The sequence below is a fragment of the Thalassophryne amazonica genome, chromosome 2 (assembly GCF_902500255.1).
Source record: "Thalassophryne amazonica chromosome 2, fThaAma1.1, whole genome shotgun sequence".
NCBI lineage: Eukaryota > Metazoa > Chordata > Actinopteri > Batrachoidiformes > Batrachoididae > Thalassophryne > Thalassophryne amazonica.
In genome coordinates, this window is record NC_047104.1 from 114,146,180 (window position 1) to 114,168,299 (window position 22,120).

General features: G+C 40.5%; 2 protein-coding genes across 4 annotated transcripts in view; one reads left to right on the forward strand and one right to left on the reverse strand.

The window, feature by feature from the left end:
• pabpn1l (PABPN1 like, cytoplasmic) overlaps positions 1-14,392 on the forward strand; it is a 62,615-nt gene extending 48,223 nt beyond the window's left edge. For 2 of the 3 annotated variants that reach the window (XM_034192269.1, XM_034192260.1), the window contains one exon: positions 13,725-14,392. In XM_034192269.1, coding sequence (XP_034048160.1) covers positions 13,725-14,048 — 324 coding nt within the window. In that variant the 3' untranslated portion in view covers positions 14,049-14,392. The remainder of the gene's footprint in view (positions 1-13,724) is intronic. The other variant, XM_034192276.1, reaches the window with a different exon arrangement.
• Positions 14,393-14,423: 31 nt separating this feature from the next.
• Positions 14,424-21,639, reverse strand: trappc2l (trafficking protein particle complex 2-like). Its single transcript, XM_034192286.1, has 5 exons — positions 21,540-21,639; positions 21,204-21,376; positions 19,219-19,306; positions 14,643-14,722; positions 14,424-14,565 (listed from the first exon to the last, which is right to left on the reverse strand). Exons 1-5 carry the CDS (start codon positions 21,636-21,638, stop codon positions 14,520-14,522), a joined length of 486 nt encoding a protein of 161 aa, XP_034048177.1. The 5' UTR covers position 21,639; the 3' UTR covers positions 14,424-14,519.
• Positions 21,640-22,120: the final 481 nt, after the last annotated feature.

Genomic DNA, 22,120 nt, shown 5'->3' on the forward strand with positions numbered 1-22,120 from the left:
TATATATGTTGAATAATAGAGAACATCTTGGAATTAAAAAATTTGAGGATTTGACTTAGGCCTGGAACATACTGGCTCTGTTGCTTGTTGATTTTCATTTTAGCAGCTGTGTTAAGGGAACTTACACAACCCCTGCATGAGTCCCACCCCTCTAGAGAAGAGACCCAGTGCTTAATTTTCACCTATGCAGCTTAAGTGTCTGTTACACTATGACTGATTGAGGAAACTGAGTAATGTATATGAAATTTTGATATCCATTTCTCTATTTTTGTTCTGTACAGCTCCTTTTATCATTCATTACATCTGTTCCTTGTCAGCTGATGTGCAACAAGTCCATCGGAAAGTTCTCTGTGCTCAAACGTTTAAGCAAATGTCTGACAGAGCTTTCCTGGTGGTTGCACATTTGTTTACCGTTTTGTCCTGTACTTGTTTCTTACTTCTGTGATACTAATGCATTCATAATCTGTGGTTGTCCAAGCTCGGGCATGGGGTGTTAATTCAGCACGAGGGGTGAAAGGATCTGACTTGGCAACATAGTGTGCGACTGTTCATTTAGCCAAGGTCAGACTGAAGAAAAACGATCTGTACGTCTGACGGCACGTGGCAAATTCTCTTTGAAGAGAAGGCGCCACAGAGAAAGATTGTTTGCTGGCCTCTCTGTTGCACTGTGCAGTCATTAGCGTGTGAACGTAGTGAGAAAGTAAGACATCATGATCCCCGAGCTAGTCGGACTCTAGTCACATCTGCATTCAGATCTCTACGAATCCAGCTCCCTGAGCGTGCGTATATCTTGAAAACAGGAAAATTGTTTTCCTGAATGCGGGTCTTATGTGTTGCCAGTGGAAATGTAAGTGAATGAATGAATGAATGAATTTTCTTTGGCACACAATTCAACAATAACAAAAAAAACTCATAACAAAAAAACTCTACAATGAACCGAGTGACGGAAAGGGTGAGGGCAGAAGCAAAGCTTATAAATACCCACCCCTTATATTTTCATCTTAGGTGCATGACCACTGTGAGAGACATAATCTAAAAAAAACAAAAAAATCCGTAAATCACAATGTATGATTTTTTTTTTTTTTTTTTTTTATAACTTATTTGTATGTTACTGCTGCAAATAAGTATTTGAACACCTGTGAAAATCAATGTTAATATCTGGTACAGTAGCCTTTGTTTGCAATTACAGAGGTCAAACGTTTCCTGTAGTTTCTCACCAGGTTTGCACACACTGCAGCAGGGATTTGGTCCACTCATCCATACAGATCTTCTCCAAATCTTTCAGGTTTGGAGTTTCAGCTCCCTCCAAAGATTTCCTATTGAGTTCAGGTCTGGAGACTGGCCCGGCCACTCCAGGACCTTGAAATGTTTCTTACGGAGCCTCTCCTTAGTTGCCCTGGGTGTGTGTTTGGGGTCATTGTCATGCTGGAAGACCCATCCATGACCCATCTTCAATGCTCTTACTGAGGGAAGGAGGTTGTTTGACAAAATCTCGCAATACATGACCCCATAAATCCTCCCTTCAATACGGTGCAGTCGTCCTGTCCCCTTTGCAGAAGAGCACCCCCAGAGTATGATGTTTCCACCCTCGTGGTTCACGGTTGGGATGGTTTTCTTGGAGTTGTTCTCATCCTCTAAACATGGTAAGTGGAGTTGATTCCAAAAAGCTCTATTCTGGTCTCATCTGACCACATGACCTTCTCCCATGCCTCCTCTGGATCATCCAGATGGTCACTGGTGAACTTCAAACGGCCTGGACATGTGCTGGCTTGAGCAGGGGGACCTTGCTGCCCTGCAGGATTTTAAACCATGACAGCATCATGTGTTACTAATGTAATCTTGTGACTGTGGTCCCAGCTCTCTTCAGGTCATTGATCAGGTCCTCCTGTGTCATTCTGAGCTTTCTCAGAATCATCCTTACCCCACAAAGTGAGATCTTGCATGGAATCCCAGACCGAGGGAGATTGACAGTCATCTTGTGTTTCTTCCACTTTCTAATAAATAATCATAACAGTTGTCTTCTACCAAGCTGCTTGCCTGTTGTCCTGTAGTCCATCCCAGCCTTGTGCAGGTCTACAGTTTTGTCCCTGGTGTCCTTAGACAGCTCTTTGGTCTTGGCTATGGTGGACAGGTTGCAGTGTGATTGAGTGTGTGAACAGGTGCAATTAATACAGGTAAAGAGTGCAGAATAAGAGGGCTTCTTAAAGAAAAATTAACAGGTCTATGAGAGCCAGAATTCTTGCTGGTTGGTAGGTGTTCAAATACTTATTTGCAGCAGTAACATACAAATAAATTAAAAAATCATACATTGTGATTTCCAGATTTTTTTTTTTTTTAGATTGTCTCTCACAGTGGACATGCACCTAAGATGAAATTTTCAGACCCCTTCATGATTTCAAAGTGAGAGAACTTGCAAAATCACAGGGTGTTGAAATACTTATTTTCCTCACTGTGTATATATATATATATATATATATGTGTGTATATATATATGTGTGTATATATATATGTGTGTATATATATATGTGTGTATATATATATGTGTGTATATATATATATGTGTATGTATATATACAGTGATATTTGAGAAGTGAAATGTAGTTTATAGGATTTACAGAAAGTGTGCAATAATTCTTTAAACAAAATTAGGCAGGTGCATAAATTTGGGCACCCCAGCAGAAAAAAAATACATCAATATTTAGTAGATCCTCCTCTTCCAGAAACAACCACCTCTGAATGCTTCCTATAGCTTCCAGTGAGAATTTGGATTCTGGTTGAAGGTATTTTGGCCATTCTTCTTGAAAAACATCTCAGGTTTGTTGGTCTCCAAGCATGGACAGCCCACTTAAAATCACACCACAGTTTTTCAATAATATTCAGGTCTGGGGATGGAGATGGCCATTCCAGAATGTTGTACTTGTTCTTCTGCATGAACACATTAGTAGATTTTGAGCAGTGTTTAGGGTCGTTGTCTTGTTGAAAGATCCAGCCCTGGTGCAACTTCAACTTTGTCACTGATTCATGAACATTGTTCCCAAGAATCTGCTGATATTGACTGGAATCCATGTGACCCTCAACTTTAACAAGATTCCCAGTACCTGCACTGGCCACACAGCATGATGGAATCACCTCTAAATTTTACTGTAGGTAGCAAGTGTTTCTCTTGGAATGCTGTTCTTTTTAGCCATGCATATTGCAATTTCAATGTTCCATTTATTTTCATTTATATAGCGCCAAATCACAACAGAGTTGCCTCAAAGCGTTTCACACAAGTAAGGTCTAACCTTACTAACCCCCAGAGCAGCAGTAGTAAGGAAAAAAAAAAAAAAAAACTCCCTCTGAGGAAAAAACCTCAAGCAGACCAGACTCAAAGGGGTGACCCTCTGCTTGGGTCATGCTACAGACATAAATTACAGAACAGTTCATAAAATGAATATACCGGAAATGCTGTTGGTGCACAGGACAGAGGGTCTCCAGCACAAATACCACACCCATCTCTGGATGGAGCTGTACCTTAAACAGAGAGGGGGAAAAAAAACAATCAGGCATCAGAAAGACAAGCAATACAGTATAATTTGCCAGGATTAAACAACAAGAAAGCTTTGTTTCCTAATAAAATGAATTAAGAGTAAAAAGCATATAAACATACTATGCCAGTATGCTAGCCATACGAAAGGGGAAAATAAGTGCATCTTAAGTCGTTACTTGAAAGTCTCTACAGAATCTGACTTTTTTTTTTTTTTTAGCTGCAGGGAGATCATTCCACAGAACAGGGGCACGATAAGAGAAAGCTCTATGACCCGCAGACTTCTTATTCACCCTAGGGACACAAAGTAGTCTTGCACCCTGAGAACGCAAAACCCGGGCCAGTACGTATGATATTGCCCCTTATGTACAAATAGCTCAATTTTAGTTTAATCAGTCCATAGCACCTTATTCCAAAATGAAGCTGGCTTGTCCAAATGTGCTTTAGCATACCTCAGGCGACTCTGTGGTGTGTATGCAGAAAAGGCTTCCTCTGCATTACATTACTATTTGGTTGAATTTTTGCCATCAGGCAGACGATACAGGGCACTTAAGGCCAGAACAAACAGACTTAAAAATAGATTTGTGGGAAGAGCTATTTGTGCACTGAATGCTGCTGGACCTGCCATTTTATGATTGTGATTGTTTTAACTAGGTTTTATGTAGAATTTTTAGGGTTATTTATTATTCTATTTATTTATTATTTATTTTAAATGTGCTTTTAAAAGATTGTTTTTAATTTCATTGTCATGCACAGTATTTTTTTTTCTGGTGTCATGTACAATGATAATAAATTCTGTTCTATTCAGTATTATACAGCATCTCTTTGTGCAGTGTGCGCTGTATTGTTGAACAATGCTCAGACACTATCTGCAGCAAGATCATGTTGTAGGTCTTTGAAGCATGTCTGTGGGTTGACTATGACTGGTCTCACCATTCTTCGCTTCAGGCAATTTGAGATTTTTCTTGGCCTGCCACTTCGAACCTTAACTAGTACTGTGCCTGTGGTCTTCTGTTTCCTCACTGTTTGTCACAGTGGAAACTGACAGCTGAAATCTCTGAGATAGCTTTTGGTATCAGTTTCCTAAACCATGATATTGAACAATCTTTTTCAGGTCTTTTGAGAGTTGTTTAGAGGCTCTCATGTTGCCACTCATTAGAAGAGATGCAAAGAGGGGAAACATTTGTAAATGACCACCTTAAATACCCTTTCTCATTAGATTCACCTATGTAAGGAGGTCATGGGTCAGTGAGCTTACCAAACCAATTTTGTGTTCCACTAATAAGTGCTAAATGTATTCAAATCAATAAAATGACAAGGGTGCCCAAATTTATGCACCTGCCCAATTATTGCACACTTTCTGTAAATACTAGAAACTTTGTTTCACTAATCAAATATCAGTGTTTGTGTCTGCTATATGATATATTTAACTGAAATTTCTGATACAGACAACCAATGATTTATTAAGGAAAATCATGAAAATGATCAGCAATGCCCAAACATTTGCATACAACTGTACCTACATATACAACCCCTGGCAAAAATTATGGAATCACCGGCCTTGGAGGATGTTCATTCAGTTGTTTAATTTTGTAGAAAAAAAGCAGATCACAGACATGACACAAAACTAAAGTAATTTCAAATGGCAACTTTCTGGCTTTAAGAAACACTATAAGAAATCAGGGAAAAAAAAATTGTGGCAGTCAGTAACGGTTACTTTTTTAGACCAAGCAGAGGGGAAAAAATATGGGAACACTCAATTCTGAGGAAAATTATGGAATCATGAAAGACAAAAGAACGCTCCAACACATCACTAGTATTTTGTTGCACCACCTCTGGCTTTTATAACAGCTTGCAGTCTCTGAGGGAGTGACAAACAGTACTCTTCATCAATCTGGCTCCACCTTTCTCTGATTGCTGTTGCCAGATCAGCTTTGCAGGTTGGAGCCTTGTCATGGACCATTTTCTTCAACTTCCACCAAAGATTTTCAATTGGATTAAGATCCGGACTATTTGCAGGCCATGACATTGACCCTATATGTCTTTTTGCAAGGAATGGCAAGATGCATTATCATCTTGAAAAATGAGTTCATCATCCCCAAACATCCTTTCAATTGATGGGATAAGAAAAGTGTCCAAAATATCAATGTAAACTTGTGCATTTATTGATGATGTAATGACAGCCATCTCCCCAGTGCCTTTACCTGACATGCAGCCCCATATCATCGACTGTGGAAATTTACTTGTTCTCTTCAGGTAGTCATCTTTATAAATCTCATTGGAACGGCACCAAACAAAAGTTCCAGCATCATCACCTTGCCCAATGCAGATTCGAGATTCATCACTGAATATGACTTTCATCCAATCATCCACAGTCCACGATTGCTTTTCCTTAGCCCATTGTAACCTGTTTTTTTCTGTTTAGGTGTTTTCCTTTAGGCGGTTTCTTACAGTTCGGTCACAGACGTTGACTCCAGTTTCCTCCCATTCGTTCCTCATTTGTTTTGTTGTGCATTTTCGATTTTTGAGACATATTGCTTTAAGTTTTTTGTCTTGACGCTTTGGTGTCTTCCTTGGTCTGCCAGTATGTTTGCCTTTAACAACCTTCCCATGTCGTTTGTATTTGGTCCAGAGTTTAGACACAGCTGACTGTGAACAACCAACATTTTTTGCAACATTGCATGATGATTTACCCTCTTTTAAGAGTTTGATAATCCTCTCCTTTGTTTCAATTGACATCTCTCATGTTGGAGCCATGATTCATGTCAGTCCACTTGGTGCAACAGCTCTCCAAGGTGTGATCACTCCTTTTTAGATGCAGACTAACGAGCAGATCTGATTTGATGCAGGTGCAGTTTTGGGGATGAAAATTTACAGGGTGATTCCATAATTTATTCCTCAGAATTGAGTGAGTCCATATTTTTTTTTTCCTCTGCTTGGTCCACAAAAGTAACCGTTACTGACTGCGAAAATTTTTTTTTCCTGATTTCTTATAGTGTTTCTTAAAGCCAGAAAGTTGCCATTTGAAATGACTTTAGTTTTGTCATGTCTGTGATTTGCTTTTTTTCTACAAAATTAAACAACTGAATGAACATCCTCAGAGGCTGGTGATTCCATAATTATTGCCAGGGGTTGTACACACACCCACGATAACAAATACCAAATAGTGTGTAAAATTAGTCAATGAACTCAAATTTACAAAACACAGCCAGACAAACAATGGCGCACAACACACAATCCTGAAAGCGATAACAAAATCAACAAACCTAAGTCTTCAAACAATAGCAAGCAGTTTTATTATTCATGTAATGCCTTTTAAAGCCTACCAAAGTACCAACTTTAATATTGTCAGGACAGTTATTCCAGATGTTAACACCTTTAACAGAAACATGAGTATTTGCAGTAGTTCATATCCGTAATTTCTAAAAAAAAAAAAAAAAAATGAAATTCCTCTCAAATTATAATTGGATTCCCTCAGTTTAAACAGATCCTGGACATGTTGTGACAACAGTTTATTTTAACTTTATACATAACTTATACTATAATGTACTCAACCAAGTCCCAGAATTTTAGAATATGTAAACAAGCAAACAGTGGATTCATTGGCTTGCAATATGACTTGCTACAGATAAATGTGATGCCATCGGTCTATCAGATCTAATAATTTGCGACCAAATTATTGGAGTCAGTTACCAATCGGTTCACTGTCAGTCATAGTGTGACTATACCTTACAACTCCAATTCCAATGAAGTTGGGACGTTGTGTAAAACATAAATAAAACAGAATACAGTGATTTGCAAATCCTCTTCAACCTACAGTGGGAGAAATAAGTATTTGATCTACTGTCAGTTTTGCAGGTTTTTCCACCTACAAAGAATGGAGAGGTCTGTTTTTTTTATTTATTTATTGTAGGTAACCTTCAACTGTGAGAGACAGAATCTAAAAAAAATCCAGAAAATCACATTGTGTGATTTTTAAATAATGAGCATTTTATTACATGAAATAAGTATTTGATCTCCTAGAAAAGTAGACCTTAGCAATTGGTACAGAAACATTTGTCTGCCATTACAGAGGTCAGACATTTCCTGTAGTTCTTGACAAAGTTTTCACACCCTGCAACAGGGATTTTGGTCCACACCTCCATCCAGATCTTCTCCAGATCTTTCAGGTTTGGAGTTTCAGCTGCCCCCAAAGATTTTCTGTCGAGTTCAGGTCTGGAGACTGGCAAGGCCACTACAGGACTTTGAAATGCTTCTTATGGGAAAAAAATCTCGCAATACATGACCCCATCCATCCTTCCTTCAGTACGGTTCAGTCGTCCTGTCCCCTTTGCAGAAGAGCACCCCCAGAGTATGATGTTTCCACCCCCATGCTTCATGATTGGGATGGTTTTCTTAGGGTTGTTCTCATCCTTCAAACATGGCAAGTGGAGTTGATTCCAAAAAGCTCTATTTTGGTCTCATCGGACCATATGACCTTATCCCATGCCTCCTCTGGATCATCCAGATGGTCACTGGTGAACTTCAAACGGGCCTGGACATGTGCTGGCTTGAGCAGGGGGACCTTGCTGCCCTGCAGGATTTTAAACCATGACGGCATTGTATGTTACTAATGTAATCTTTGACTGTGGACCGAGCACTCTTCAGGTCATTGACCAGGTCCTCCTGTGTAGTTCTGAGCTTTCTCAGAATCATCCTTACCCCACGAAGTGAGATCTTGCATGGAATCCCAGACCGAGGGAGATTGACAGTCATCTTGTGTTTCTTCCACTTTGATAATCATAAGTTTTTGTCTTCTCACCAAGCTGCTTGCCTGTTGTCTTGTTGCCCATCCCAGCCTTGTGCAGGTCTACAGTTTTGCCCTTGATGTTCTTAGACAGGTTTTTGGTCTTGGCCATGGTGGATAGGTTGATTGTGTGCACAGGTGTCTATTATACAGGTAACAAGTTCAAACAGGTGCAGTTAATATAGGTAAAGAGTGCAGAATAAGAGGGCTTCTTAAAGAAAAATTAACAGGTCTGTGTGAGCCAGAATTGTTGCTGTTTGGTAGGGGATCAGGTACTTAGTTCATGCAATAAAATGCAAATTAATTATTTAAAAATCATTCAATGTGATTTTCTGTTTTTTTTTTGTTTGTTTGTTTGTTTGTTTTTAGATTCTGTCTCTCACAGTTAAAGTGAGAGGCAGATCTCTCCATTCTTTGTAGGTGGGAAAACTTATATACTTATTTCCCCCACTGTATATTCAACTGAATACACCACAAAGACAAGATATTTAATGTTCAAACTGATATACTTTGTTTTGTGCAAATATTTGCTCATTTTGAAATGGATGCCTGCAACACATTTCAAAAAAGCTGGGACAGTGGTTTGTTTACCAGTGTTACATCATCTTTCCTTCTAACAACACTCAATAAATGTTTGGGAACTGGGGACACTCATGATTGGGTATAAAAGGAGCATCCCCAAAAGTCTCAGCCAGACACAAGCAAAGACGGGATGAGATCACCAACAACTGCATGAAAAAAAAAAAAGTCCAACACTTTAAGAGCAATGTTTCTCAATGTTCAGTTGCAAGAAACTTAGGGATTCCATCATCTACAGTCCAAGATTCAGAGAATCTGGAGAACTTTCTACATGTAAGTGGCCAGGCCGAAAACCAACATTGAATGCCCATGACCTTCGATCCCTCGGGTGGCACTGCATTAACCCTCTGGGGTCCGAGGGCATTTTTTTGGACAGTTCACTCGCCTGGCATAAATGTTTTATTATTGCTGTTAACAGTTCTCCCTGCATCCCGCAATCAAGTTTCATGCCTCTTTTTTTTTTTTTTTTCAGGACAACCTGTGCTTTCAGAATATATGTTTTTCTTGTTTTATAAGTGTAATAAAGGTTTACAGTCAAAAATAGGCAAGGAACAAATAAAGCGAAAAAATATTTTCCTCACATTTATTCAAAACACACAGCAAACTATAATAACTGTTTTGACACTTTATATAAAGGTAATTTGAGGTCTTGTGTGAAAGACTACAACAAAAAGGTTCAAACAATAAACACAAATGCACATTTTGAACAATATATACAAAATGGTCTATGCGTTTTGTTGTCCATTGATATGGTAAACAGTGCTTTATGCAGAGAAAGCAAGCATTATCCAGTAACATTCACATGCAAACTAGTGGAGCAGTCCTGATAGTTACACACTTTGTTTGAGCACGTGAGATTGTCATCAGAGGCTCTCCATCTGCTCCTGCTTTCACTGATCACTGTGCGTAATGGTGCAGGGCACACTGAGTATGTATTCATTGGAGCACCCAGGGGGCTATTCAAATGGGCCAACTAGTAACATATCACTCCTGAAAATGATCTTTGGCTTTTCACGTGAGGTAAATCTGCCCTATGATTAGATTTTGGAAAACCATGTGACGGTGAACCAATTCCGATTAGACACTCACATTGCGCACATCATCACACAGCTTCTATGAGGAGTACAAAGATGGTCGATGGCTCGAAAGTCTGTGGAGTTAACTTTTCATCAAAAAAGCAAGTTTCTATGTCATATCATTAAAAAGATATTTATAATTCATTAAAGCTTGGTCTAAGCCGTTGTATATCAGCCCCAGAGGGTTAAAAACCAACATCACTGTGTAAAGGATCTTAACCGCGTGAGCTCAGGAACACTTCAGAAAACACAGTTCGTCACTATATCTACAAGTGCAAGTTAAAAAAAAAAAAGAAAAAAAAAGTGTGCTGTGGTCTGAGTCCACATTTCAGTTTGTTTTGGAAATCAAGGACGTCATGAATTTAGGGATTCCAGCATCTACAGTCCATAATATAATCAGAATATTCAGAGAATCTGGAGAACTTTCTACACGTAAGTGGCAAGGCCGAAAACCAACACTGAATGCCCGTGACCTTTGATCTCTCATGCGGCACTGCATTAAAAACTGACATTGTGTAAAGGATCTTACCGCGTGGGCTCTGGAACACTTCAGAAAACCATTGTCAGTTAACATAGGTCGTCGCTACATCAAGTGCAGGTTAAAACTCTACCATGCAAAGCGAAAGCCATACATCAACCACATCCAGAAATGCTGCCACCTTCTCGGGGCCCGAGCTTATTTGAAATGGGCAGACGCAAAGGGAAAAAGTGTGCTGTGGTCTGATGAGTCCACAGTTCAAATAGTTTTTGGAAATCATGGACGTCCTGTCCTCCGGACAAAAGAGGAAACGGACCATCCAGATTGTTACCAGCACAAAGTTCAAAAGCCAGCATCTGTGACGGGATGGGATGTGTTAGTGTCCATGGCATGGGCAACTTGCACATCTGTGATGGCACCATCAATGCTGAAAGGTACATCCAGGTTTTGGAGCAACACATGCTGCCATCCAAGCAGCGTCTTTTTCAGGGACGTCCCTGCTTATTTCAGCAATGCCAAGCCACATTCTACACGTGTTACAACAGCGTGGTTTCGTAGTAAAGAGTGCGGGTACTAGACTGGCCTGCCTGCAGTCCAGACCCGTCGCCCATTGAAAATGTGTGGCACATTGTGAAGCGCAAAATATGACAATGGAGACCCCGGACTGTTGAACAACTGAAGTTGTACATCAGGCAAGAATGGGAAAGAATTCCACCTACAAAGCTTCAACAATTGGTGTCCTCAGTTCCCAAACACTTACCATATTTTCTGCACCATAAGGCGTGCCCTCAATTAGCGGGTACTTAACCCTTACAAAAGGCGCACGGGATTATAAAGCGCGGCCTCAATTAGCGGGTACTTAACCCTTACAAAAGGCGCACGCTAAAACGGTGAGTTTATTTGAACTTTTTAACAACTTTGAACTACCGGTATTTAACAATATTGTACTCACATTATTTTTTATTATGGTTCTGTCACAAAGTCATTGAAGTCCTCATCTTCTGTGTCTGAATTGAACAGCTGGGCAATTTCGCCATCAAACACGCCAGGTTCCCGCTCATCTTCCCTCTCATCATCGCTATCGTTTTTGCCTTCAGCCGAATGGTGACTGTAGAGACGCTTCTCCCACCTGTTCTTTGTTCAGTGACCCATTGCTTGAGTTGGTCTTCTGGCTGTGGCCACCTCACTTTGTTTCCGCGGAAACTCCGTTTGGTCTTTTTAACTTGGCGCAGTTCATTTTCTTGTTTCCTCTCGCAGCTGCTCTATTCCCATGAACAACCGCATAACTGATAGCCTGCAGTTTGAATTGTCCCTCATAAGCATGTCTCTTCACTGGTGCTATTTTCGGGGGTCCTTAGACAAACAAATGTTGTTTTGCAGGATACCTGTAGTATACGGCAACTACCGGAGGATTGGTGGAGGTAAGTGTACGTATCACGGACTCTTCTCTGATTGGTTTATCGCTGGCAGCGTACGTACTTTACGTGTTACGTAATGTTCTCCGATTGGTTTATCGCTGCCAAGGTACGTACTCTACGCTACCAGCGTACGTACTTTACGTATTACGTCCCTGTCAGCGGGAAATGGTCCGATATTCTGACGTTCAAAGACAACGTCGGTCGTTTTTACAGATTTTGGAATTCAGTGCGCACATAAGGCGCACCGGATTATAGGGCGCACAGCCGATTTTTGTGAAAATTTAAGGCTTTTAGGTGTGCCTTGTGCGGAAAATACGGTAAGTGTTGTTAGAAGGAAAGGTGATGTAACACAGTGGTAAACCTACCACTGTCCCAGCTTTTTTGAAACGTGTTGCAGGCATCCATTTCAAAATGAGCAAATATTTGCACAAAAACAAGTTTCAGTTTGAACATTAAATATCTTGTCTTTTATGTCTTCAATTGAATATAGGTTGAAGAGGATTTGCAAATCGTTGTATTGTTTTTATTTACATTTTACACAACGTCCCAACTTCATTGGAATTGGGGTTGTAAAATAGAAAGTTATCTGCAGACAATCAGTTTGACATCATACCAGCAACATTAATAAATAACAAAGCTATACAAGTAAAGCTGATGGTGAATTTATATGTTCATGTGTAACATGTTGAATCCAAACAGGTTCTGTCAGGTGATGGCCAGATCAGCTATGTAATCTGTTTGTTTTTATGAACAAAACAAATCTACATTAAAGCTTAAACAGATTGGGTCACATGATGCAGAGTGTAGGGGGAAAAGCAATTATCAAAGACGAGTGATGTGGAATGATTAAGCCACAGCGCAACACAAATGCAGCCCAGTATTATTACACATTTGCATCAGACACATCAGTGTCTCAGAAGCAGTGCACAGTTGTTCATATAACACACACTGCACATGGGCGGTTTGGTTCAGGCATCAGTCTTGGTGCAGAACTAAACTTACTCAGGACATCAATTCACTTATGACAAAAGAACACCTCCTATACAGCACTATATATTTTTTGGGGGGGGGGTTACCAAGCAGCTGATGGGCTCCTCATAGCCAAGTTTTGAGAAACCCTTCAAGAACTGCACTGAGAACACTAGACATCTTGTATCAGACTGATGTTGACATTTAACTGCAGATTGGGGGATCATCTGTGACTTTCTCCCCACCCATGGCAACATGCTGTGGAGCTTCAAAAGTGAGGTCAAATGTTAGAATTTTTATTAATAGTTGATCATCCATCCATTTTCTTCCCCTTTATCCGGAGTCGGGTCACGGGGGCAGCAGCTCAAGCAAAGCCGCCCAGACCTCCCGATCCACACACAGCTCCTCCGGGGGAACCCCAAGGCATTCCCAGGCCAGCCGAGAGCTGTAGTTCCTCCACCGTGTCCTGGGTCTTCCCCGGGGCCTCCTCCCAATGGGACGTGCCCGGAACACCTCTCCAGCGAGGCGTCCAGGGGGCATCCGGAAAAGATGCCCGAGCCACCTCAACTGACTCCTTTCGACGTGGAGGAGCAGCGGCTCGACTCCGAGCTCCTCCTGAGTTGATCATTGGTATAATTTGTCAGGTGAAGTAGAAATGGATCATAAACCAGGGTCCTGATACAGCATATGAGATGGCCTTAGCGGCATCAGGTCAGCAGCAGTCATCACGAAAACCTTACAGTCAAGATGTTAGGCTAATTTTGATGTTAAAGCCATAAACCAGTTACAGTACTGAATATTAATTTGCCTAGACTGGGTTTCTATCAGCACTGTTTTCATTTGCACTAATTACAGTACTGCAACCAGATTTTTTGTTTTTGTTTGCTTCCAGGTAATGCCTAAGAGGACCAATATGCCGGGCATTAGCACCACAGACAGGGGAGGACCACGAGGTGGTCGTTCCAGAGGTAGAGGCTTCCGTGCACATAGATACCATAGTAGTTCTCAAGGCAGGTTCCGTTATCAGTCAACCAGGCTGCAGAATCCAGCACCCCACCCTTACTATGGAGGTCCTTCAGTGGGTAAGCGACAGTGGGGTCAAGTGGATTCCCATGATCAAATGCCTAAACGTTACCCATGTCTTCTTCTCATCACCCCACCATCAGAGACGTCAGAGGCACCGTCGAGAGGACAGTACTATCCCCAACAACGCTAAAAGTAGGTGACTAGAACTGAGTAAAACGTGTTTCCTGTCATTGAGTATTATGCGACACCAGAATGGACCTCAAGTTTTAACATCAGAATAAACAAGCTGTCATTGATTCCTCCATCGGCGATTCATGTGAAGAATGGGGTTCAGGGTTTCTTTAACGTTTTTGCTTTATATGCTTGTGTTCTTGTGAGTGCATGGGACTGTAATGGACTGTCATGTAGTTGCTTCTTTTATTACAGACTGTAATGTTTTGTTGCTGCCTGCAATGTATCACATCCATCCTTTTGCTTAAGTTTTTGCTATTGAAGTGAATAAATAAACGTCTTGAACTTTTTTCTTCAGTAAAATGAGACCTTTTGTGCACTGATCAAAAACAAGTTTTATTTTCCAGACAGTTCATTTACTGAGATAACATGTAAATACAATAAGGGGTATTATGTACATAGGATGCTTGGATGGAGAGTGGATCTGGTTTCATCCAGTTTGCACCATCATTCCAGTTACGATGTTTTCAAAGGCTCTGGAAAACCATAAACAAAGTCAATGCTTAATTCAGTTTATCACAAATATCTGCACCTTTCCCAAGAATAAACTCACTTGGACTGAATGGGGTCCCCAGGGTTGTGAAAAGGGTTGCACATGACATCAGTAAATGATTTGTGCAACTTTCGGAACATCTGCAAAACAGAAAATGGTAAGTATCCTGAAAATATATATAAAGGATGATGCCCCCCCCCCCTCAGATTTAAAAGTGTTATGGTATGATTGAATGTAAGGTTTTTGCACTAGAGCTGGAAGCAGAATTACTGATTAACCATGAAAGAAATGAAAAGTGACTTGAATTTAACACTGAGGGACAAAAGCACTGGGCTGTCTGGTCTGAGTTGGGACATGAAAGGAAAAATGTGATTGACCCAAATTGATATCTAAAAACAGTTTACACCATTCAAAAAAAAAAAGCTCAGGAGCTGTATTCAAGTTTGTGGGTATATGGAGTTGCTCCTCATAATGAAGTGCTACAAAAATCGACATTTTCTAAGAAATCACACGCACTCACTGATCGTCAACCACTTACTCCAAGTAAGGGTCATGGGGCCTGAGCCTGTCCCAGCAGTCATAGGGCATGAGGCGAGGTACACCCTGGACAGGATGCCAGTCTGTAACAAGGTCATTTTCTAAGAACTTCCTTTTTGAAAATGAAGTCAAGATCATGCTGAAGAACTTGTAAAGCATCGTGGCCCTTAAAAGAGCTCCGAAGATGAAAACGTAGCGGTATGGAGGGCGACTTAAGAGGTTTAAGTTCTGAAGTGTATCAGAAAGATGGCGGTAGCAGAAACGCAAACACCACTCCAACACTGCATGATTAAGGGAATGAAACCTGACAGATCAGACCATAAAGGGGTTGCAGATGATCTGGAACTGCTTACACAAAATAATGCCGGAGATTCAGCAGTGATTCCTTGGGTCACATTAGTAGAGAGATCACATTAAACCTCTGTTCAGTTATTACAAACCTCATGCATCTACTATACCAGTGGTCGTAATATATATGGGTGATTCTTTACGAGCACTATTGGCCTTGTAAATGTAATTTCCACCACACCATTGCCTTACAATATAAAGCGCCTTGGGGCAACTGTTGTGATTTGGCACTATATACATGTGCTCTGATGTCACAGTTTATCTCCATAGAAACTACCCAAACAATCTTTCATACAAACTGTTTAAAGGGACATTACAGTGTTGTGGTGGAAATTACGGCAATAGTGTGGGACAACTACATTTTGTTTAAAAAAAAAAATCACAAGAGTTGTATGACATTGAATACCCCAATTATGTTTTGATTATTTTACTGATATTTTATTCAGAGATATTTTAAAACATTAGAAAAAACATTTACCATTCATTTTTATCATTGAAGATCAAAAATCTGGGTGTGGGACAAGCACAAAATGGCAATATTTGCATATGATACTGAAAAAAGGTGAAAAAGTCATCATAGATTACTAGAACAAATTTCTTAACACTTTCATTGTAAAGATAACTATAAAAGTGTGAAATTTCCCCTTTTTTCTGTTTTTCATACAATATGATCAAAGGACATAAGTGCCCGTAGTCTAAGAATCACCCATATATATATATATATTTTTACTGTTTTCCTTAATACATCTTCACTGCTGTTATTGTGTGAAGTTTCACTGAACTCAAGCAACTGCTTTAGGACAGCCTTATTAGACTAATGCCGTGTTCATGCAGCAAGACAATTATGCAGATTCCTGACCTTCCCTTACAACAATCTTATGGAAGGTCTGGCTATCATGATAGCGCTAAAGATAAATCTTATCAGATATTCCTGCTGCGTGCATGTGTGGTGTGTTGAGTGATCTAGTCTGCTCAGAAGGACATCTGGATCGCTCAGACCTCAACGTTTGAATATTCAACATGTTTGATTGTCTTGGCCCGATATCCCAGTGTGGAATGCACCCCAAGCACAAACGAGGACGCAGCCCACTGAATATGACGTGTAGCCAATCAGAAAGAGAGAGAACTGCAGCATGGAGGGGAATCCACATTTGATCTCAGGTTTTGTGAGATTTCCCGTCTGACCTGGGAATGTTGGTGAGTCAAATCTGTTTGTGTGTGTGGTCTTTACCATGTGGCTGCACACCACACACTGTATGACCAAAGCTGTTATACATTATGATTTTAAATCACTATGTGTGGGGTCTCTCAGGTACTGAAAACCTACCAACAATTTCAAAATGTTGCCACGTGAACCAGGAATAACTGCATAAAATGTAAATGCCACACACAAAAAAAAATACAGCTCACAATATATTCAAATAAAAATATTCATGACATTAAATACCATTCATAATCACACTACATAACAGACTAATTTTGATGTTTAAGACTCCTGATTTTAATGTTCATACCACACTGATCACAAAGAATTTCTACCTTTTTTTTTTGTTTAAAAGCAGTCTTGTCAGAGCGGGCGCTAAAGTGGTAAAATATGACATGTAATTTCTCTACTTCTGGGGATAGAAATGGCACTTTGGGCAAATTACACGCAAAGTGAAAATACAAAGAAAAAGTGATGATGCGGTGGAAAGCGGACATGCGTTGCGGTTTGTTTATGACCCGGAGCTCAAACATGTTGAGGCGGTTTTTCAGGTGAGACTGCAGGTACTCTGGCTAGCTGCGTAGGCTAACACTTACCGACATGACATCTCCCACTTGCCTCATCTTCCCTTCTCCACTGGAAACTGAAAAAACCTGCAGTTTTCATGACTGCTTCAGTAATTGCAGCCGAAAACAAAACAGTACACCATTTTTCCGTGTTGCTGTGTATATACTGCGCAACAGGAGCAGCTGTATAAGTGGTCAAATCCCACGATATCGCGCAGGGTTCAAACGAGACTGTGCTGCCCTATTGCACCTTTTCAACAAATGAGTCACACCTATCAACAGGTGTAAACCACACCTACTCCAGATGTCTCCTGAATCATTCCTCAGATAAGTTATTTGTAGATAAAACATACGAGGTCTATTAGAAAAGTATCCGACCTTATTTTTTTCAAAAACCATATGGATTTGAATCACGTGTGACTGCGTCAGACAAGCTTGAACCCTCGTGCGCATGCGTGAGTTTTTCCACGCCTGTCGGTTGCGTCATTCGCCTGTGAGCAGGCTTTGAGTGAGGAATGGTCCACCCCCTCGGCGAATTTTCATTGTCAGGAAATGGCGGAATGATTTGGGCTTTTTTTTCCATCAGAATTTTTTCAGAAACTGTTAGAGACAGGCAGCTGGAAACCATTCGAAAAATTTATCTGGCTTTCGGTGAAAATTTTACGGGCTTCACAGAGAATAAGGGGGTGATTCTTTAACTACGGGCACTATTGGCCTTTTAAATGTAATTTCCACCACACCATTGCCTTACAATATAAAGCGCCTTGGGGCAACTGTTGTGATTTGGCGCTATATACCTGTGCTCTGATGCCACTGTTTATCTCCATAGAAACTACCCAAACAATCTTTCATACAAACTGTTTAAAGGGACATTACAGTGTTGTGGTGGAAATTACGGCAATAGTGTGGGACAACTACATTTTGTTTAAAAAAATCACAACAGCTGTATGACATTGAATACCCCAATTATGTTTTGATTATTTCACTGATATTTTATTCAGAGATATTTTAAAATATTAGGAAAAACATTTTTTTTACCATTCATTTTTATCATTGAAGATCAAAAGTCTGGATGTGGGACAAGCACAAAACGGCAATATTTGCATATAATGATGCTGAAAAAAAGGTGAAAAAGTCATCATAGACTACTAGAACAAATTTCTTAAAACACTTTCATTGTAAAGATAACTATAACAGTGTGAAATTTCCCCTTTTTTCTGTTTTTCATACAATATGATCAAAGGACATAAGTGCCTGTAGTCTAAGAATCACCCAAGGACTGTTACTACAGCTTTAAGGACGGCTTTAAGGATGCTCGGCGCGCCGCGCTCCGTGCCGCCATCGAGAGCCACAAACCACTGGATCATTTCTAAACGGATGGCTCTGTGGAGCCGGGACCGTCATGTGCACTTTCTCTGGTTATCACAAGAGCCGGACATCAACGATTTTCCGGCAGATTTCACTTTTAACAAGAGATTTTGTCATGGAAAGCCGAGCGGAGGCTTCGTGCATCACGATGGATTCGCTACTGGAGCGAGACAAAACCACCTCCGTTTTGGTCTCACAAGACGGCTTTGAGATGGCGTTCAGACAGCTGTCTGTGGTTTTTCCATCGAGTGATTATCCGAGAAATTGTGGATGTGCCTGGACATGCCAGAACATGTCCTGTGAGGCTTCATCACGGCGTTGCTTTGCACCATGCGGCACCTCCGCTACACGCGGAATTCCTCCGCACATCTGTCTCAATGTGCCGAAAAAGTGTTGATGTCCATGTCTTTTCACAATTCCTGTGCTAGTCAGACGACGTCCCGGATAAAACACAGCGTCCAGTTTGGAAATGAACGGCACATTCCACTGTTACAGGAGTTTTTGCCATGGAAAGAGGAGCGGAGGCTTCGCGCGTCACGATTCTAATAATAGACCTCGTACTGTTGTTGGGCTGGATCTGATCATGTTTAAACATTAAGTGGACTCAACTTACACTTCTTATTTCATTGTCCCGTAGCGCTGTATTTGATGAGTCAACAACTATGATAAATTTCACTTTGGAGTTGGTCACATAGCCATATCTAGTTGATCAGTCAAGGATCACAGGATTTCCACATTGACCATTTAGAACTGGGCCCGGTTACATATAGCAGTATAATATTTTAGTCTACTAAACTTAGTCAACTAAGGTTAGTCGTCCAACATTAGTCGTCTAATCTCTATTTCGCATAGACGGCTAAACTTGTAGATTAGCCATCTAACGTTAGTCGCTGATTTTCACAGGCAAAAGCAGCCTCACGAGTGCTGTTGCCAAAAAACGCCTCCCATGTGAGAGCGTTTCGATTACTTCCGGGTCGGTCGCCTGCTACAATCATGGCCGAGTCCGCCGCACCAGAGGAGAAGCACTCTCGGGAAAAAAAGTCTCTACGTTCTCCAAAGCGGAGGACCGCTCCTTTTGATGGTATACGAGCAACGTAGGGGTGCTCTCGAGTGTTCCAAAGGAACAACATCAGCCCTAGCTGCCAAAGAACGGGCTTGGGAGGAGGTGTCCCTCAATAGGTAGCTGGACAAAATCGCACAATGTGCAGGATAAGTGCCGAACTAACATCCCTTACAATTCAGCACATAGTTGACTTGGAGATGTGGATGGTGTCACAGATATGGGTGATTCTTTAACTACGGGCACTATTGGCCTTGTAAATGTAAATTCCACCACACCATTGCCTTACGATATAAAGCGCCTTGGGGCAACTGTTTGTTGTGATTTGGCGTTATATACATGTGCTCTGATGTCACTGTTTATCTCCATAGAAACTACCCAAACAATCTTTCATACAAACTGTTTAAAGGGACATTAGTGTTGTGGTGGAAATTACGGCAATAGTGTGGGACAACTACATTTTGTTTAAAAAAATCACAACAGCTGTATGACATTGAATACCCCAATTATGTTTTGATTATTTCACTGATATTTTATTCAGAGATATTTTAAAATATTAGGAAAAACGTTTTTTTTTTTACCATTCATTTTTATCATTGAAGATCAAAAGTCTGGATGTGGGACAAGCACAAAACAGCAATATTTGCATATAATGATGCTGAAAAAAGGTGAAAAAGTCATCATAGACTACTAGAACAAATTTCTTAAAACACTTTCATTGTAAAGATAACTATAACAGTGTGAAATTTCCCCTTTTTTTCTGTTTTTCATACAATATGATCAAAGGACATAATAAGTGCCCGTAGTCTAAGAATCACCCATAACCTGCTGAAAGGTCCCACAGGCATAAAACCCCAGCACAATCAAAACCTGAGGAAGGGCTGGCAGGGCGCTGTTCCTCCTCGTTTGGTGGTTGATGGCTGGAGCTATCATGTCCATGATGAAGAAGATTGTAGGTGGGTGGAAGCAGTATTGCTGTTGAACCTTGTCTACTATAAACATCTTCAATGAATTATTCCAGTCCCAGAACATGCACTCCAAGTCTGTCCTTCCTGCTCCATCAAGTGGCGGTACATGATAGTCGCCATTATTGAGGTAAGACACTGACTTTTTTTTTACTAAAATAAGATTAGCCTCTTCTGTAGAAAGCTAAAACCTTTAATCATCTAATGCGAAACTTTAGCCAACTAAGCACTTTGTGCAGTGACAAACATCAAAAGATTAGTCAACTAAGCGAGTTTAGTCGACTAAACAACCGGGCCCTGGTATACTGGAAGGGTGCTGCATCCTTCTGGTGTCTGAGCAAAGCTTTAAACCTGAGTTTTTTTGTTTATTTTTTTAAACCTGTCAATAAGGTTACTGAGACATCTTGCAACTTTACCTATCATAAATAATTTACAGTAAGGGTTAAAATTTCTGTAACGCATAAACATCAGGCTTTACCATCATACCACAGTTCACAGTATGAAATCAAAGCTTTTTCATTGAAAATATGAAGCTGTATGGAACCGTTTAAGAAGACAAATAAATAAGGATACACTTTGTAGTCCTCGGTGGGGTACAGCAGACCCAAATACAGCTCTCGCTGGTCCCCCAAAGCCTTTCCCACGGCTGAGATCTTCTCCTCCACCACATCCAGAGAGGTGTGCACCGTGTAGTGAAACTTCAGCTCGTTCTGAGTGGGCAGACTGCGAATATACAGCGGGTAGTTCTGCGGAAACGTTAGCACTGCTACACTCAGCCACACTCACCAACGAAAAGAGCGCAACACATCACAATAAATAAAAATGATAGACGACAAAAATGTGTATTTAATAGTCATAACGATATCTTATAAGTTCACCGAACAGAGACAAAAACAAACAAAATCTCACCTCTTTGGCGATAACTGCTATGCACACGGCCATGTTGTCCCCCGCCTGCGCTGTCATGCTGTCACGTGTGCTGCGTTCACTGTCGTAAGGCGATTCCATTTCCACTGATGTGTTGCAAAAGGAGTAGTAAAATAACAGTACCGCCAGTTCCCACTTCTTTGCTCCACATCATTTTCTTTCAATACATTGCCGATATTTTGGATCTGCATGCTGTTTATGATTGGTCGGGTGGGCGAGCTGTTGTATTTTTTAAAATCTTTTTCCAACTAATTTATGATCAAAATGTTTGTATTAATTTACGTCACATCATAATACATTTTGTGGTGTTGTCATACATAGTTATATTTTTTAATCGTACATATACAGATTATACAAGTCATTCATTTACATTGTATTTAACAAATTTCACTGTTTATTAAGGCATATGGTAACGTATACAATCGAGAATTATTTATTGAAATAGCGAAACCATGCCTTATTCAATAGTGTTTTGCTGCATGGGTAATCATTTGTCCAAAAAGCAAACTGATCCTAATTATGACAAATGACAGATTATTAGTGTCCCCTGAAAACACCAGGCA

Bases quoted from the DNA above. Each gene is read 5' to 3' on its own strand.
- trappc2l (XM_034192286.1), bottom strand. From the start codon at position 21,638: ATGGAATCGCCTTACGACAGTGAACGCAGCACACGTGACAGCATGACA. The intron at 19,307-21,203 runs GTATCCTTATTT...CTGATCAACTAG, and splicing joins CCCACCGAGGACTACAAAGT to ATATGGCTATGTGACCAACT. The intron at 14,723-19,218 runs GTAAGTTGAGTC...TCTGTTTTGCAG, and splicing joins GGGACAATGAAATAAGAAGT to ATGTTCCGAAAGTTGCACAA.